Source organism: Prinia subflava, chromosome 1 (assembly GCF_021018805.1).
Source record: "Prinia subflava isolate CZ2003 ecotype Zambia chromosome 1, Cam_Psub_1.2, whole genome shotgun sequence".
NCBI lineage: Eukaryota > Metazoa > Chordata > Aves > Passeriformes > Cisticolidae > Prinia > Prinia subflava.
Window position 1 is genome coordinate 76,896,636 of NC_086247.1, and position 19,865 is coordinate 76,916,500.

The 19,865-nt window shown below is 36.8% G+C and overlaps 1 protein-coding gene across 1 annotated transcript in view; it reads right to left on the reverse strand.

Annotated features, from left to right (window-relative positions):
- CDH18 (cadherin 18) overlaps positions 1-18,868 on the reverse strand; it is a 162,444-nt gene extending 143,576 nt beyond the window's left edge. The window contains exon 1 of the mRNA XM_063400407.1: positions 17,992-18,868. Coding sequence (XP_063256477.1) covers positions 17,992-18,219 — 228 coding nt within the window. The 5' untranslated portion in view covers positions 18,220-18,868. The remainder of the gene's footprint in view (positions 1-17,991) is intronic.
- Between the last annotated feature and the right edge of the window lie 997 nt (positions 18,869-19,865).

Genomic DNA, 19,865 nt, shown 5'->3' on the forward strand with positions numbered 1-19,865 from the left:
GTTCCAAATTTAGCTTCTGACTGTCAGCTGAATGTTAACAAAAACCATAAAGCATTGCTTCAATGCTTAGGAAATTTTCTGAAGTTAGTCAGGGTTCTGTGCAATTGTCAGAAAGTAGAAATACTGATTATGATAAAATCCAAAACTTTAATATTTTAATTTCATTATTCAGAACTCTAATATCTCAGAATTGCAATTTTTTTGTTTTAACTTGAAAAGGAGCAAGGAAAAAATAAATCTTAGTGATCTGCAGATATGGGAACTTCAAATGAATTACAAAAATTGTTCTCCATAGACATTAAATACAAGCCATCCATTTTATTCTCATAGGTAAGCATTTTAATCTGTTTCAAACCTCAGACATCTCATATAACTAATATAAAGCCTAAAGACATCTGTGTTTCTGAAAAAAGGACAGAACTTAAAATACTGGCCCAAAGCAGAAGGCTTTCAAAAAAGTGATGGACTATCATAAGCAAACAAGTTCACTGTAATTTCATGCCTGAAATCTGGCTGACATGAGATTACTCTCTATAAACACTGCATAGTGGTCACTTGGGTCTTTCTGCACTTGCACTTTGTCTTGCTCCTGCAAGCTCTGCTCTGTATTTCCCATGCACTTCTGCTCCACATATGATATTATTCAATGACTAACAGAGGAGAAAGCAAATTCCACATCACTTTATATCCACATATGCTTCCTTAAAACCTCTTACTATACAAAGCTAAGTTATGTTTTGCCCTCTGGAGGAGTTTCATGCAATAAATTTGTAACTGGTTTCTGTCAAAAAGTCTTCAGAGGGTACATGAAACAAACACCAACTAGGACACAGATTTCAACACACAATTACATTGTATATGATTCCTTACAAAATTGTCAGATACAATTTAGAGAAAAAGAATCCAATGATTTGCCATTTACATCAGCTGAGAAACCAGTCTGTGAAATTCAGATCATTGTCACATTAATGTGGTTTGCTAGAGTTTTCTCAGAAATTAAGTGTAACCACATAAACTTCTATAATATGTTAATGTTACATTAGGTGCTAATAATTATCATAGGAGATGCTACACCTACTCTCTGGGAAGCTGCAGATCTCCAACACTTTAGTGCTTACGTTCTCTTCACAAGACAATAGAGATACAGATTTCTCTCTGCACAAAATCTGCACACTGAGAAGAAAACAAGGTAATGGGAGGTGCAGAGCTCCCTTCCATACTGCATGACTACCTGTTAATTATAGGCTTCAGCGGAGTGATGAACACTTCAGGGTAAAACTCTGCTTGTAAAGTCCCTTGTTTTGTGTTCTTGGTTTATGCCTTCAGACATATTTGAACAGACACTGGTAGCAAATCTGCATCTGTCTGATGTAAAATACATTTGTCTGTTGTGGTGCCAAAATCCAGGAAAACTGACAGCCACTCCATGTGTACACATTTTTTAAATTAACATATGATGGAATGGGGAGAAGGGGTTTCTTGATATGTGGTGAACTAATCTTTAAATTAAGATTCAGAAAAATTCTGTGAAGGTGAATTAATTGATATCTCCCAATAATCTTTGGATGCAAGACTGTAGGTAATACAAACCAAAATCATTCACATTTTCCTATCTTGCTCTCCAATAGCAGTACATGTAGCTGTAAAATATTAATGCAATATACAGTCTTGAAAAATACATTATATTGCCAGTTAGTATTTTTCAGAATAAAAAAGATTTGAAGAAAGGTGCATTGAATAGCTTTCAGTCAGCTTCTAGTGCCAACATACATAATGATCATGTATTTATATAATCTTTCATAAAGTGCCAGTGGAGTTGAGGTAATGTGAAGATTGAATCCTCTTAGCCTCCAAAGGATCCACAAGAAGTTGGAGCAAGGTGATCTTTTAGAGTTACAAGTGAATCAACACAAAGAAAGATAAGAAGGCAGTGCACCCACAGATCACTTGAAAGTAGAAACTGCAATGTGAGAAATTTCAGTAGATGAACGGAATCCAGCTGAATAATAAAGACTGAGGAGAAAGCATTTCTGCAAGAGTATGAACAGATTTTTAAAAGTTCACCTCCACTTCCTTAATAATACTGATAATGGGGAAAGTATGCAGGTGTTAGAAAATACAGTAACTGCAACAATTCAACAGAGGGGAATACCATGAGAAATTACGAACATTTCAGAAGAAGTTTATTCAAGGTAAATCAGAAGGGCTAGCAAACTGGAACATACTCCCACACAGAGAAAATTCCTTTTCTGCACTTGGTATTCAAGAAACTGAAACATTATAGATAATTAGATAATTTTTTTAGGAGTATTGTTTTATAACAGTTTGAAATTCTCAGGTTGTTGTTGCGGTTTTTGTTTGTTGTTTTTGGTGGGGTTTTTTGATGTTGTTTTGTTTTGTCGGTTTTGGGGGGAGAAGGATGGGACAGAGACTTATTATAGATATCAGAAATGGGTCTTTCAATTTTCAAGAAAATTTTAAATTATCTTACTACTCAGTATCTACAGTGATATTTTGTGAAACAATCAGAAACATTACTCTAACCATCTGATTTCCACTCAAATACATTTGTATATGCTGCCTAATCAGGTCATATGCATTCCTTCTGCACCTGGAATGGTGAAATCCTGGATGTTTATAAAGACTAGGGAATGAGAGGCTGGAAAGCAGTGCTGTAGAAAGAGATCTGGGGGTCTCCTGGTCAATCACACATTGAATCTGAACCAGCAGTGCCCTGGCAGCCAGGAGGGCCAACCTGTCCTGGGGGCATCAGGAACAGCATGGCCAGGCAGGCAAGGGAGGGGATTGTCCTGCTCTGCTCTGAGCTGGGGCAGCCTCAACTCAAGTGCTGGGGGCAGGTTTGGGTGTCACAACGTAAGAAAAATGTTAAACTATTAGAGAGTGGCAGAAAAAGGTTACAAAGATGGTGAAGGGCTTTGAGGGGAAGCTGTATGAAGAGCAGCTGAGGTCACTTGGTCTGTTCAGCCTGGAGAAGAGGAAACTGAGTGGACATCTCATTGCAGTTGCAACTTCCTTGAGAGGAAGAGGAGTGGCAGGCAGTGATTCTCTTTTCTGTGGTGACCAGTATCAGGACCCAAGGGTACGGCCTAAAATTGTGTCAGGGAAAGTGTAGGCTGGATATTAGAAAAGGGTTTTTCACCCAGACGGTTCTTGGACACTGGAGCAGGCTCCCCAGGGAAGTGATCATAGCACCAAACCTGACAGGGATCAAGAAGTGTTTGGACAATGCTCTCAGGCACATGGTGTGACTCTTAGAATAGGGCTCCTGTGCAGGGCCAGGAGTTGGACTTAGATGATCCTAGTGGGTCCCTTCCAACTCAGCATATTCCATGATTTTATTAACCACTGTAATAATTATCAATATCCCTATTGAAGTTAGGGAAGTATAGTTGAGGGATGTGGAGGTGTCACTAATAAAAAACTATCACTTTCTGCAGTTGATTCACCAAGAGAAAAGTAATACATAATAGATGAAAGACAGTATAGTCCCAGGTAAAACTTTCTATAAGTAAGAAAGTGGCCACAACTAAGAGCAATTACAGAATTTTCACCTAAGAGTGTTTTTATTTTGAACAAGAATATAGAAGGGTTTCACTGGTTTAGGGCTCATACACAGAGGCTTCTCAGTGGGATGTGATTTTCTAATAGTACCTGGGATCTATACCCTAAGGTCAAAACTGGAAAGAAACAAATGGAAAAAGGCAACAATATGATTTAACTCCTAAACAGTGCACTTAACTGGAACTACTGAGTATCACTAGCCACTTGTGAGACAGAACATCTTTTTGGTTTGGGTTGAATTCTTTTTCCTTACAAACTGTAGTCAATATTTAAAGAAATACTACCCTATACTGCACATATTTCAGCTTTTGCCGGGAACCTACATTCAAATTTACATGATCCTTATTGTTAATGACTTAAATAAACTTTGAATGAGTCACTGTAAATTGTAATTTTTCTTCAAGTATGAGAACTATTCCTTGTTCTTGGAAAGAATCCAATCATATCAGTATTGTTGCAGCAGCCCTCTTGTTAGAGGGTAGAAATGATCTGAGACACAAACTTCTCATTTATCACAGCATGAAAAGCATCCTGGTTTATTCCTCTTTACAGCTCAGCCATCCTGACTTCAACCATTCACTGACTCTGGCTGAAGCAAGCTCCTGCTGTAGGTTTCCCTTGCAGCCTCTGACTGCTGGTTATTTCCTGCTGAATTCTGACTGCAGGGATTGGTTTGCAGACTCTGACTGCAGCTTTTACCTGGCTAGACTGTGACTGCAGGCTCCAACAACAGGCTCTAACTGCAGAAGCAGACTGACCTCACAGCAGTGATTCTCTCTCCCCAAGATCCTTCTTCATAAGCCTCTTGTTCCCTCTTCCTCAAGGTTCCTCCTCCATGATCCTCCCTTCAGCAGCTAACCCACTCCCTTTTATCACACTTATCTCTATTGGATATAGCTGTTACTTATCAGGGGCAAGGTCACCTGTATTCCCTTCTCCTACACACTGTGTTTTCATGAAATATAGATAAAAAATTGAGAAACTATTTCTTCCAAATAAAATGTAAAACAATTCTTGCTATTTCTCTTTTAGATATGTAGAGGAACAGTTTTCTAAGAAGGGAGTATGGGCTGGAAATTCTGAATTCATCAGAGATATCCTCTGACACAGTCAAGCTTGTTTAGTGTCACAACAAACCCTTGTGTATAGGTGTGTGGCAGGCAAACGTGATCTCACATTTATCTGAGCTATCTGTATGCTATCTGTATATTTGTGGACATACAACTCTGATTTATTGAATGCATGGCCTTTCTGTCAATGTGTCATAGTTTTTATCTGCTGAATTACCTAAATTAAATATTGAGACACTAATTAGGAGCACTTATGTCACATTAAATATCAAATAATGATATACCAAGCAGTTTCACCAATTCCATACATGAACTGCTGCTTTCTTTATTTTTAGTCTGTCAACGTTTCTTTTTTTTAGTTGGTAAATATTTGGGGAGTTGGGATTTTATGATTTTGGCAGCTTTTTATATGACTTCTACTGCCCATAGAAAGGAAGGAAGGGAAAGAAAGTGAAAAACTATTCCTGGCTCATATTACTTAAAACTGTCTAGGCCACTACCCAACCCACTTCATTTTTTTTTTCCAGGAGTCCTGCCCTATTCAGGTGTTTGTTATACTACTTCCAAAGCCATCCTTTCCCATAAAAAATCCTGTACCCAGAAAGTCAACAGGTATAAAATAATATGAAAATTTGAGAAATGAAGTTGTTATTTGAAAATACGAAGTTTATCAAATAATGTGGCAGATTATCTAATTAGTCACTTCTCATACAGAGACTGTTCTATACATTACATCAGCCTGGTAGCTCTCCTCTGAAATATTTCTTTTGCTGGGGAAAAAATAAGACAATGAGAACCATGCTTTGCATTTGAGATACAGGTGCACTGTGGTTTAATAGAGTCCAACTGGTGGGGTTTTTTTTTCCTTTCCCAATGATTTCTAATATTCAGTTTGTTCACTGGATTGTTTCCAAGCACTTAGCTGATGGAGTTTTATCTTAGAGCGCATAGAACCTCTCAGTCCTTTTAATGAGTGGAAACTTGTCAACACTGTTAAAACTACTCAACTCAGTTGCTGCTCATGTGCCTCATTCTATCTTTATCTGTATTGAATTTCAATCATTCTTGGAAGATCTTTCTGCTGGACTTCACTATGGTTGGTCTTTGGCTTTTTCCTCTCACCTTGATATAATTAATAAAATTTGTCACCTAGCTATTCACTCTGCTTCCCACAAATTGGTTAAAATACTAAGTGGCATTGCTTTTCCCCACATGCAAGTTTTGGGGATTTTTTGGAGATTGTTTTTTGTTCATTTACTGTGTTGCTATAACTGCACGCTTTGGTCCTCAGATACTAAACCAGGTTTAAATATCTATATACCACAGTTATTTGGTTAGGTATTTCTTTCTGGTTTAGTGCAGCAGGTTTTTGTGATAGCTACTGTTCATTTGTTGATTTGCTTCATAGTCTCTTCCACAGTTCCTCAATTTGAGACTTCACCTTTGATGCATTCCTCATAAAATAACTGATCAAGGTCTCACACAGTAAAGAGATGAAAAGGCATTCTTTTAGTTTTCCAGCAAGTCTTGTTTTATTCTCTTCAGATATTTTATGTCCCAGAAGTGTCTTTAGTGTCTTTAGTTACAGCAGCCTCTGATAGACTTCCACATCCTCATGTTTCTAAAGAATTTTTTATTGCCAGTTTTTCCTCAAACTCATTTTAATGGGTTATTTTGCTTTACAATTAACACATAAGATTTCTCAAGCCTTTCTCTCATTTGGAAACAGACTTTTTTTAAAGACTCTGCCTTTATTTGCACTCACTACTGTATGGTTTGGTCATTCTTACCTCCTTTGGCCCCTCATCTTTCTTTCGGGTATTCTGCATTTGCTGCCTGCATTACTTAAGTTTATATTTAGGTCTTCTTTTTAGATTGATGACTCGATAACTTATGAGGCAGACACCTGTTATGCTCAAAGCCTTTTGATATTATGGTTCAAGCTCAGTGTGAAATTCAACCTGTGTTCCAAGGAGTAAGTGAAGTCTCCCATCATTGCTGTAATTTTCCTGTCTTAGAATCTATCTGAACACACTCAACACATCATCAGCAAGTTTGTTATTTCAGTCAGCGGGATAATGATGTTTTCATAGTTTTAATATTACATCTGAAACATCCATACAAATGTTAGATGCTCTTTGATTTGTTGAAAGTTATGTTGCCATGATTTCACCCAATGTATTCAGATGGAAATTATTCATATATCTAGAGTGTGCAAACATTGCTTCTGTAATACTTCCAAATCAAAATTATACTTCTTTAGGCCACTATTGACTTTTACAATTAAGATTTGTAATTAATATTAAGTAGTAATATATATAGCAATAAACACTTATTAAACTCATAAAAAAGTAAAAATGGACCATGCATTTCAAAAGGGATTATATTTACATTAGTTATAAACCTTTTTATTTGCTTTGCAAACATACAGAAACACTTTTGGAAAAAGCTTTCTTATTGTAAGAGAGGGGGCTTGTTGGATAGCACCTCATTTGTCAGTATCACAAGAACATCTCAAGTGAGACCTTTAAATATTATTAAAAGGTCTCTTCAGCAGAATTGTAATTATTAGTATATCTTTCAAATAAAACTTTGAAAAGCTGTCTTTTTAATACTGATAGCTTAACTATGAATTATTATAATTCACAGGGAGACAAAACAAGCACATTTTGGCAACAGTTAAGGTTACATGTATCTGACAACAAAACAGACAAGGATATGCAATGATCTCATGGCACACAAATTAATTATATACTAAGCCTGACAGAAATCCAAAGTGTAAGTTTATGAATACAAACTATTAACTCTAATGATTAGAATTTTGTTTGTTTGTAATCTGATGAAAAAAAAATATTCTAAGAGGAAAAATTAAGACCTGATACCAATGTTCAAATATAGGACAGCTACACCACTATTCCTCAGTAACAGACTTAGGACAAGCTCTTCTGGTGAGTTTATTCCCCAAGCCCTTTAATAATAACTTTTTGCAGAAAGACATTTCTGTAACAGTTCTATCTGCTGTCTTGAATAGCTCCATATAGGCAACCTGTCTTTTAGAAAGCCTCAGCAAAATTCTGGGGAGAGCAGGCTTTTTAGCAAATGGACTCAGGATCACAGGAGTACAAATATGACTTTAAAATTATTCTGCTCTAATCTCAGATGTAAAGATTTATCACTGCTTAGGTTCCTGACTGTATACCATTTTGCATAATCGAAATGCAGATGTCACCTCTGCCCTTTCTTTCCAAACAAAGATGCTCATGTTCTTCTTATTGCTATTTAAAGTAAGTTTAAATTGCAGATGATAAACTTGAAGGAATAACTATTTAAATGAGAGCTAACTGCTTGCCATGAACCAACCAGAGCTAATCCAGCTAGGCAGAAAAAAAAATTAAAAAAACATTCTGAAATAGTGCTTTCATGTTTTTATAGGTTGGAGTTTTCCACTACAATAAGGAAAAAAACCTAATGTATTTTAGAAATTAACACTTAGAACAAAATTTCCTCTCAATAATCATCACTGTGATTTTAGTTGCACAGACTCTTGTCCTGAGTTAAAAAAAGTAAAATTTTCATCTGTTGAAGTCGGTTGGGAGATATTGTTCTTTATCTCTTGTAACTCTAGGGGTAGAAAGAGGCCAGATGCCTTCAGTTAATGGGACAACTGATAACACCAGATATGGCAGTGCCTTCTTATCTCTTCCTCCACCCAGGGACCCTCCTCCGAGGGACATCACCTGTGAATGGGCCATTTAAGGCCTCTCACATGAGTGATAACATCACCTCATTCCATTGTGAGATGTTCCACCCAGTGGGAGGAGCTAAAGCCTTTCCACCAGCATAAACCCAGCAATCCCAAACACCAAGGGAGCCCATTTCCACTGGATTCCCAGAGGATGACTGGACCCTTTTCTTGAGGGTCATCTCTACTTCAATGGAGCCACATCTGTCACTCTGGAGGTCTTACTTCAGGCTGCTTCCAACACCCTGACCAACAGGGTGTCACGTTTGCATTTTGACTGTTACTGGTCCTTTGTACTATTGCATTTGTCTTATTTTATTTTTATTTTATTTTTATCTTTCTTGTTGTTTGTTCTCTATTAAATTGTATTTCTGACTTGGAGTCTCACTGGTTTTGTCTTTAAACCAGCACAACTGTATTATATGATTAGAAATTAGAATTAGAAATTATATGATTAGAAATGACTGAGAACTTTTAGATTTAAACTCTAGTTCTGCTTTACTTCTTATTGTCTCACACATTTTTATTGCCATTAAAAATGTGCTTGTGTTCTAGAATACACACACACAAAAAATTTGGGCATTAGATACAAATTTTCTGTGAGACTTTAAAGATAACATCTAGCCAATGTAACTTCTAAGGCAAAAAAGCAATTGCTGAGAAGGCATCACATTCAAAATGCACAAATCTAAGTAATTATCTTTACAGCTGTACAAAATATGGTACACAAATTACCCTTGCCCATTGAGTCTAGGCATATTGCAGCCTCATATTCACCTTCTTCTGAGATATTTTGGGAACAATTAATAAACTACTAAACCTGAAATTCCTATTCTGTTATAGCATCTTCACCTTAGAAAAGCAAGCCAGAAAAGCACGTTCTGCACAATTTCATTTGACACATTGGTCTAGATGAAAAAAGACCTATTTTTGATGTTCAGTTTACTTCACCTTTTTAAACTTTTGTAGCTTGTTATACAATAAAAATATTTAGACTATAGTTTGAATAATTCAACAGAAGTGTTTCTGTCAGTGTTTAAATAAGCCACATCCAGATAACATTTCATTCTACAAATACATCCTGAAAGAGTTGATAAAGTATATTTAATAGCAAAATGATGTACCAGAATCTTTTAAAAGACAACAAGGCATGTGAGTGTTGAAAGTTACATAGAGAATGAACATGAATGAGCACCTCTCTTTAAATAAGGTCAAGAAGATACTTAAGAAGTAACTGATGTGCTAATTCACACTTGAGTTTATCAGCATACCTTCAGCTTCATTACCTATTGAATTACAATTAGATGATAAATATCCTTAAAGAATAAAGTTACTAAGCTCATGATTAATACAAAAATATGCAGAATTATTTTTTTTCCTCATTGCTACACCTGATGGGTGTAATTGTTGTAACATCTCATTTTATGTCTTTGTTTATTGTTTGTTTTTCTGGTTTTGTTTTGGGTTTTTGTTGTTGTTTTTAAATAGACACTAATTATATGGTCATTTTACGTAGTTTTGATACAAAGACTGTCAGAGGCTAAGAGGCCATGCATTCAGAGTATGGCATAACTAAATATGCAATTACAGAGCAGGCATGTTGTACCACATCAGCTTCGTGGTGGGCCAGACTTGGCTGGCTCCTAAACACCAACCCAGTTCCTCTCTCAGTCTTCTTTCTTGAGATCACAGGGGGAGAAAATGAGATGAAGCAAAGTCATAAATTGGGAAAAAACCAGAATGGTCACTGACTAGTCACTACAAAACATTTAACATGAGGAAATTGAATTCAATTTCTTGGCAATTAAAATAGAGTTGGATGTTGAGGGGAAAAAAAAAAGAAAAAAAATAGAAACAAAAAATCAGAAACAACTTTTCCCACACCAGACTTTTTCACAAGGTCACCTTCAATTCTCTCTTCTCTCCTAGGGGCACATGCAGATGGGGAATGGGGGTCTGCGGTCAGCCCATAGCAGCCCCTCTCTGCATCCTCCCTCCTCACATTTCCCTTCTGCAACGTGAGTCCATTCCAGTGCCCGCAGGAAAGCGCTGCCCCGCTGGGGTCCCTCCCTGGCCCAGGCCCATCCCTGCCAGGTCCCTGCTGCCCCGTCCCCGCTCCCGCTGTCCCCTCGGGGCTGGCAGGGCTGTTCGTGGCTCGGTTCCCCGGCTCAGCCCTGGCTGCCGGGCAGCGTTTTGCCCTCCCTTGGCCGGGCTTTCCCCGGGGGTCTGTCCCGCCCGCCCGTGGCACTTCAATATGTTAAACTGATTCATGACCAAAATAAGGGGAAAAAAAAAAAAGAAAAAAAAAAAAAGAAAAAAAAAAGGAGGGCGTGGTGGTGTATAATTTTGTGTTTTAGTAACCGATGGTTTGTTCCTTCCCCCACCCGGGCTGGTGGTTTAGCCTGAGTTGTCTCCACCCATTAAGCTGTCAGTCTTCCCTGATACCTACCCCTTATTCCCAAATGTTCTCTGTCAATCCTTCCTTGTATCAGCCCCTGCCTGGACTGCCCCTCTGGAAATCCCATATTTTTTGAGGCTCCATTGGTCTGTTTATAATAATCTCCTCCCATTAGCCTCTCCATTGGTTTGTGCTCTGTAAACCCTCACCTTGTGTCCCTTCCCGGTCTGTTGTGGTGTGGGTTTTTGCTTTGAGTTTTCAGGCTAGCTTTCTATTTCATTTGTGTGCTATGATTTAAATTATACATGTTGTTATGTGTCAATTCTCTGTATCCCTGCCTCTGTTTCTAGAACCTTCCTTACCAATCTTCCCTCACTCGATATATCATTTGCTGTTTTGTATCATTACACTGCTTCTGCTATTCCCATTGGATTTAGTTCTGTATCACCCGCCTTAGACTCCTCCCTGAGTGCATTCTCATTGGTTGTTTGCTTTGTATTGCCTGTGTATAAAATCCACGGCGGGACACGTGCTCATGGTCCTTGGGGTTCAGCTTTTCGTTTTTATTCTTCAGTTGCACCTTTAATAAATCTCCTCAGTTTACCCCAAGGCCCGTCTCGCCTCTGCTTCATCTCTGCACCCCAAAAGCAACCGCTGAGACCACTGAAGTTCCTGAGTGGGGAGGAAAAGTCTCCCCGGGGGGAAATGTGTCGCACCCCAACGCTGCCTTGTGTGTCCTGGGAAACGCACAGTGCAACACTGGCCTTCTCCTTATTGGTCACCCTTACCCTAAAATCCCTCCCACATTCTGTCCCCTAAAACTCACTGGAATACCTTTGTTCTTGTCCTGGCCTCTGCGCTTCCTTTGAGCTGTGTTAAGCTCTAATAAATGATTCCTGTGACTGGCATGCTAGGCCCACTTTGGTCCTTTCTACACTGACCCAGCAGTGACTGCTGAGGACTCTTGGGACCCCAGGCTTGTGTCGCGCTCCCGCCAAGCGCCGTATCACCAGGTGCATCACGACAGGAGGGAACAAGGCTAGGTAGGAACAAGGCTGGATTTCCTCTCAAAAATTACTTCTAAACCATTTAACTGAGAAATGGCAGTTCCACACAAAAGATCTTGGTTTCATCTATGTCGTCATTCCATGTAAAGAAGATGTAAAAGTCACAGAACTTGGCTGCTGACGTGGCAAACTCATGAAAGCGTAAGAAGTAAAAAACATATTAAAAAAAAAAAAAAGTTTTGTTCAGAGTTCATCATTATAACTTCAGGGAAAATTAGATCACCTTGACTAAATTATTTTGAACCATTAATTTAAATAACAGTCTTCACATAAAGAGCTGATGTTTTGCAATATAGAACTGACAGACTCTATAAAGCTTCCTTACAAAAACAGTTATTACTTTGACATGTTAGATTTAATGTAGCTGTTTTGACATAAAAGAGCCAGTTTCTTTTTGGTGCAATTTCATGTTGACTTAAATGAAGTTAAACAAGGTAAACACTTTATCCTGTGTCTCTGGACTAGGACTGAACTTCAATATGTTCATGCTTTTCTGTTTCTTTGGTTGGTCTGTCAAAATGCCCCTGTCAGTGCTATGCTTCAGGAAATTTCAGATATAGCTGGACACACTGGAAGAAAGTCAGACTGATCATCAGGCTGATGAAAGCTCTCTGTTCTCTTGAATATGATTTTCCCCCAAATAACCTTTGAATATTTAGAGATTCCACTTAAAAAAACCCCACCAAAACCAAAAATGTAAAAGTCCACTGCATTTTATGACTTGTAGAATTCAAGTAGAATTCAACTTTTTAGTGTGAAACTAAATAACATTTGTCAAATGAAGGTAGGAGGCAGCAAAGTTGTCTGTGAAAACAGAACTCAGGACAGAACAAGTACACATGCATGCATTTTTATTCGGGAAAGCTTTGGGGTTGGAAAGAATATTGAGTTAGCTTTTTGTAAAAATTACAGAAGAAAAGGGGATAGCTAACGTGATATAGGGCCATATAATGTTTACTTTACTGAAATCAACTTTATTCTTTATGTTGATCTTGCTACTACATTTTCCCTAGGTATAGAAGAAAATTATTTTATATAAATACATTATTTGTGAAACTACCAACCTAAAAGGTAGAAAGTGAGATGCATGTTATTTGAGAAGTTGGTTTTGTTGCTGATGCCACTTGTCTACCTTCTTACAGAGGCATGAAAATGTGCAAAATATTTAGACTATGTCATCTATACTTTCATTTTAATTTTATCTGCTATAAAATTAAACTCCTTTTTATCAAAATAAATTTTGGAACTATTTGCTTGTACTAAAAACGCAAAAATGTCTTATATACTTCACTTTTTGTAAACTGTTAAAATTGAATAAAAGCGTTTTAATTGTCAAAATACTATTTGTTTCTTCTTTGGCACTTATTCTAAAACATACATAATGTCCCCTTCTTGTCATTAAATCAGAGATGCAAAATTGTCTTGATATGGTCAGGGATGATTAGACTCACTGTCTTGTATTGGAACTCATTTATTGCAATGACATGTCACATATTACTTTGAAAAAATAATTTTAAATAACAAGTCTGTTATGCTGTATTTATGTTTCCAAGAATAAAATGATAATTTAAAAGAATTACTATTTTGTAAATACAATATAACAACTGGGATTACTTTTCAAATCTAACTTTCAGTACAAACATTTCAAGACATTAATTGTTATTTTCTTCTCCCCTTTCCTGTACTTATACTCATTTCTAGCTGATCCATACTTCCTTATCTCCTACATCAACATAAATCTGAAACTGTTTTGACATTACAGGTAAAGATGTAAGAACAAAGTAAGGCACCATCCCCCAAATTATGGAAGAAAAAAGCAGTTGAAAACCAACACAGATCTGAATACCTGAACAGTCATTCCTGTTTACTCTTTAGAGGAAATCGGAAGTGGATTAAGAGGTATAGGTCTGGTATTTCAGAGATCCAAAGGGTTCACAGGTAAATTTTCAGTCTTATGCATCATATTTCTCAGCTATTTAGTCTTAATAGCATGACTCACTCAGCCCCAAATCCACAGTGATCTGCGTTTTATCACTGCTTATTTACGTCCTCCTCCAAAGTAAAAAGCACAGAAAATGTGTAGTTATGACTTGCTTCCAGTGCAGCTGACATTTAGAAATATCCTTATAAGAAGATATGTCTGGAGACAGAGGTGTGAAGGTTCAAAATAAAGAATGTTACAGACTGAAAAACGTAGTCTGCTTCACTTTTTTCCCAAAATTCTTTATTTGATAGGGTTTTTTTTCCCAAATGTTGAGACAAGAGTTATCTAACCTAGCTACATGCAGAAAATAGAAGAGAAATATCAGCCATGACAACAGAGAAATGTAAAAACTTGCAGTACAACAGCCCAAGTTTTCTATATTTCCACAGGAAAATCTTCGTTCCTCTGAGCTAGTGCAGTAGGTAACTGACTCATCATCACGTCACAGTGCATAAGCTAACCCTGCCTCTTTCTGCACTCATGGCTATTATTTCATTAGAATAATTTACATCAGAGACACACAAAAAACAAGAAGTCTCATATAACTGAAAGCTCAGTCTGTACATTCAAGGTACTTATCTGAGACAAGGATATTTAATCTTCCTCACTCAAATTTTCACAGATTCTGCACTGCAAACAAACCCACACAGACACATACACACACATACTTGCACTTGCAGGTGAATAATGTCTCTGAACTAACATTTCCAGGTACCACTGATCAGTCAGAAGTTTTCCAGAAACTATCCACAAATAGTTAATAATTTTGGTAAAAGAAGTCTTTGTGGTTTTAAACACCTTTAGAGATACCTTTTTAAATGCAAAACTACTTTTTGGGGTTCTTTCATCAGTGAAACACACCGTGAAACACTGAAGACTTACCCCAAGTGCAGCAGCAGGGAACCAGCTCAATTATGCGAGAACCACAGACAATATCTACAAAAGGATCATTTTTCATTTCTACAATAAGCTCATTCTTCCAGGACCTGTGCCTCACCATGTTCCTAGAAAAACCTTGTGAGTATAGTTAATAGGTGTTAATTCTATACAGATTTCAATTCTCCAAATGATATTTTCTTACAGGAAAGGAATAATGACTGAGGAATGGGGTTATGCTTGATATTAAAATATAATGATCATTTGTTGCCCTAATATTGTTTTTTGATGATGGCAGTGAATTAATCCATCCTCTTGACAGTCATTTCACAGTAAGAATGAGAAAGCTTACCATTTTCATTGGAGGCCTACCCTGTTCTTGTCCTCACTGTGCATTTCCGTGACAATCACTGTGAGTGTTGTAACACCACTGTACATTATGACTCCTCTTTCTGTGATGTTACTCCCAAATTGGATACGAAATATGTGAAAGGACAGATCTCAAACAGCAAAACTCTCACCAGTGAAGCAGAGTAGTCTACAGAATTAATAATTGACAGAATTGACAGCATGCTGCCACCCAACAGAAGCCTGGAATAGAAGGGCACTGACTTCCTTTATAACTGAGGGGCTTTGTGTGAAAATTACTTGTCAAATCAAGGCACGCAAAATGAGACCTTGATGAGGTGTGTACAATTAAATGCAACATTAGTAAAAACCCTTTTTTTCTAAAATGTCTGGGGTTTGTGTTAAATGACCATTACTGAAATTTTGCTAATTAATAATATTGGCAGTCTCAGCCAGGCTTTCTCCTCTCCCCTTTTTTTTTTCTTTTTTTTTCTTTTTTTTTTTTTTTCTTAATTAGAAGTATATGCCTGAGCTAATATAATTGATCTTTTCTTCAAATCAGGTCATCAGAATCATCCCACCAAATGGAAAATAGAGTACAGTTGCTTTTAAGTTTCACAAAGCTTTTGCAAAGATAAGCTTAGTAATATTGTGAAGTACTCAGAGTAGAAAATTATGAGCACCAGAAGAAACTATTTGAGGAAAATGGGAGAAAAACTGGTAAGTACAGAGGGAGAAATGTCCTCAAACAAGGCTTGCAGTCACAATTCGACCACAAAGGATTGAAAGAAATTCTATTCATTGATCTCTGTAAATGTGGCATTAATAGACTGGTCAGAGGATGAAAGGAAATATATAATAGTATCATAAGAACATAAAATTGAAAGGGACCATACTGAATCAAGGCTTCTGTTCTGGCATGCAATCATGTCTATAAATGCTCTCATAAAGACAAATCTGCTGTAATTTGAAACACCTTCGAATTTTGTTTTCTTTCTTCCTGTTAGTAGCCTCTTTCAGAATCTGACATTCTTGTTTTCATTCTAAATTAACTCGATGTTAATTCTAAATTAACTCATGACCATCAAAACCTTATTTTTCCAAGTAAAATTGCAATCAACTTTAATATCTTATTTTTCATCATGGTTTCTTCTGAGGTGTATTTATAGAATATTATGTGCCCTCCTCTATTATTTGTGGAAGTAATTAAACAAACCTAAGTTATTCTCCATTACTATGCCAGCTATAATGTTCAATTCTTCCTGTCCAACTTCACATATAAATCCATTTTTCTTGGCCAAAAGTAACCAGAATAGCAAATAGGTTAACATTATTTTCCACAACGGCTTCAGTGCTCTTTATCCCTGTTTTTTATATATCAGCCTTTGCAGATTAGTATCATATTCATGTTCTTTAAGGCATGATATTAGATCTGGTAACCAGATCTAATGACTCTTCCTCTGTCAATTACAATAGATAATTAGTGTACAACAGAAATTCATTACATTGTTCTGTATTCCTGAGGTTTACTCTTTATTTCTATATCCAAATCATAATATCTAGCTTTTTCTAGACAATGTTTTGATTCTCCTGCATAGCTTTGTGTCAACAATAATCTTGCAAAAATTTTTCTATTCCAAAATAATTTATGAAAATGTTAATTGGTGTAAAGTGGTCTGAAGGCATATCTCCTCATCCTCTTACCCATTCTATTTCAATGCAAAACACTGCCTCCATTTAGAAAGGTCCTTTCTCAGTTTACATTTCCCTCACATATCCCAATAATTTTTGGTATTCTCAAATACTCAGTATTTTACAAAGTTTGGCATAACAGAATATTTTTTCAGCCTTTGTGTTGTCTCTTAAATACAGTTGTTCCACTTCCTATTTTTAGTTCAGATGATACTGTTCAAATTTGGAAGGCCTCACTACCAGACATCTGTTATTTCAGAAGCTACTGGTTTTCTTGTATATCTTTTTACAATATAATTTTGAGAATTCCCAGTTTCAAGGGAAGCTAAAATTAAATAATTCTTTTTCCATGCCCCCTTCCCCATTAACTATCTTTCTTTATCCCTCATATTCTATGCATTTCTCTGATTTCATTAAGAAAATTGGTAGTCGCGTAGGTTATCTAATAAAAAAATTCTATCATAATGCAGCAAGACAGTCTTCAGGAGAGCAAAACTTCCTCTGTCATATATCATCGGTTAAAGCTGCACAGAGAGTTTTGTGTTATTTAATGCAAAGTTAAAACCCAGGCTCTATGGACAACATTACACATGATGAATCAGACTTCAGCTGGCCAGGCTTCAGTTCAATTACATTAGTCTGAACTTTATATCTGGAGCTCACTCTATATAGCAGCACATAAATGCAGGGCTTGTTCTCACAGTCTTCTGAGGAACTCTAACAAGTAACACACCTTGTGTCTCGTCCTATGAAAAACGCCACAGAGGATTTCCTTTTGGAGGAGACCTTTTCCACCCTACACTCAGAGTGGAATGAATATCCTATGGATCTTAGATTGCATTTGTAATATTCCCTGAAGCAGAACTGAATGTAATTCTGAAATAGTCTGGAAAAGCAATTTGCAGTGACCCCATGCATTTAGGGTTATGGAAATTGATGTAACAGGATCAACTGCACTCACTCTATGTTTAGCTGAGTTCAGAAGAAAAACTATTCTATCATATTTTAGTATCTTCATCCTATATACGTCTATTTATCTTTCTGATAATAAACACAGTATACACCAGGCAGCTGGCAAGTTCACTGTAAATATATGTAGCAATCCAAGAGATGTCTTTCTTTAAACAAGGAGGTGCCATCCAAGGAGATAAATTATTTGCCTCTCATCAGTGCCACATTTCAGGGGATGGAAAAAAAAAAAAAACAAAGCCAAAAGAAAACAACTACCTTACCTTTCCTACATACTGAGGATCTGGTCCCATGTGTTCTTCTAAAACAAAGAACTGATTCCACACCCATCCACGCTTTGGACGATGATGCACTTCTGTTTCGCCTTCTATGTGTTTGGTTTGATTTCTGGTCACCTTGATGGAGCCATGGTGAGCAGCTCCATAACACCTCTGCACAAAACAGAGACAAACTAGGACTGGGCAGATACAAGATGTACTTGTAATTCTCATTGTAGGATAAGATTCCTGTTCAAGGTTTACTTTCTCTTGTCCTTTTCAGCTGTAATCCTTCAGTAAGTTCCCGAGAGAGAAGGTGAAGTCTGCTTCAGAAGTACAGTCCAAATTGGGTTTTTCTCCTTGTTCATGGTTTATCTGCCCATTTGGGAAAGCCCAATTTATATTTACATTATGAAAAGCTGACTGGAAAAACTGGTATTTCTTCTGAGGTCTTCACAATAGAGTTCCACAGCCGACCATTTTCTATCTAATATGAAAAGGAAAGAAAAACACTTACTCATCACTAAAACCAGGAATTTTCATGTTTCTGACCTTAGATTACACTAAAAGTTGTACTAAGCAGTCAGTCAAAGACTGTAATTGGAACTAAAATTTCTTTTCTATCCTTTCTGTAAAAGTACTTCCTGATTGTTTATGTTAAAGTACTATTAGACTTAGCGTGGCTCTCACAAGCTGTGAAAACACATCATTGAAACCTGGATGATTCAGAACAGTTCCTCTGGCTTTTACCTACAAGTCATTGACCTGATCTGTCAATAGAACAAAATCACTGCTATAGTGTCATTGAACAGTGATCGCTAAATCATTAATCTTTGATGTTCTATACACCACACAGACATCCAGCTTGATGAAAAATCACTAGTCTATAATGGATTGTGAAAAAATGCCTCCAAAATGGGCTTTGAAAATTCTGAGTCCATACTAGAGCAAACTGACAGGAAGCTTCAGTCAAAATGTGCAATTTTATACCTTGTGCTTTATGTAAGTCCCAACCAACAGCACCTAGGACATCATAAAATTATGTAATACTGACAGGAAGGTCATGTTGTTTTCACATCAGTACTTTCAGTATATTGACAATATTTTCTCAACCTCAAAAAGGAAAATGTAACCATTTATACTACAATAGTAAAATGTGAATATATGTGGAAGTTGATGTAGTGCTTAAAGCCAAGTACATTGAAAGTAAAATATTTCTTCAAACTTAGAGAAACAGTCACAGTATGGTAATTATTTGTTCAGTTAGCTGATGATGTCAAAGATTATCTTCATATCGGTCAGTCCATCAGGAGTCTGAAAGCTTGCAACCAAAGCTACAAAAATTGGAATCTTCCAATATTGGTTTTCTTTGAATATCATAAAGCTACATAAATAGAAACATAAGCTACATAAACAGAAACAAAATTAAACGAATTTTTTTTTCTTGGCTTCATAAGAACCCAACAGAATAAATTCAAAATCCCTAAAAAAGAACTGAACAGGAATTCAGAAATCAGACAGAAAAATACTGCAGAGGAAGAACATTTATTAGGTGTTTTTGGCTAGAATATTTTTGAACTTATGTTTCTCTCAAGTCCATAACGGAAGCCCAAACCTCTTAGCTGCAAACAATTCCTCATCAGAACAATAGAAGAATTTTTTAAGACTACTGCACATTAGAAATAGAAAGGATGCATTTTCCATTGCTAGTACTCAGTTCAGAACAGTAGTTTTTGCTGAGATTAGGAAAAAAAATCAGTCTCTTGTGGCTGTGCAGGAGCTCAAAAAGAAACTCTGTATGGCATTTTCAACTGAAGAAATTAATTTTTAGACATTTAGCATTATCCTACTTCTTGTTTCCATAGCACTGTAGTCTCCCC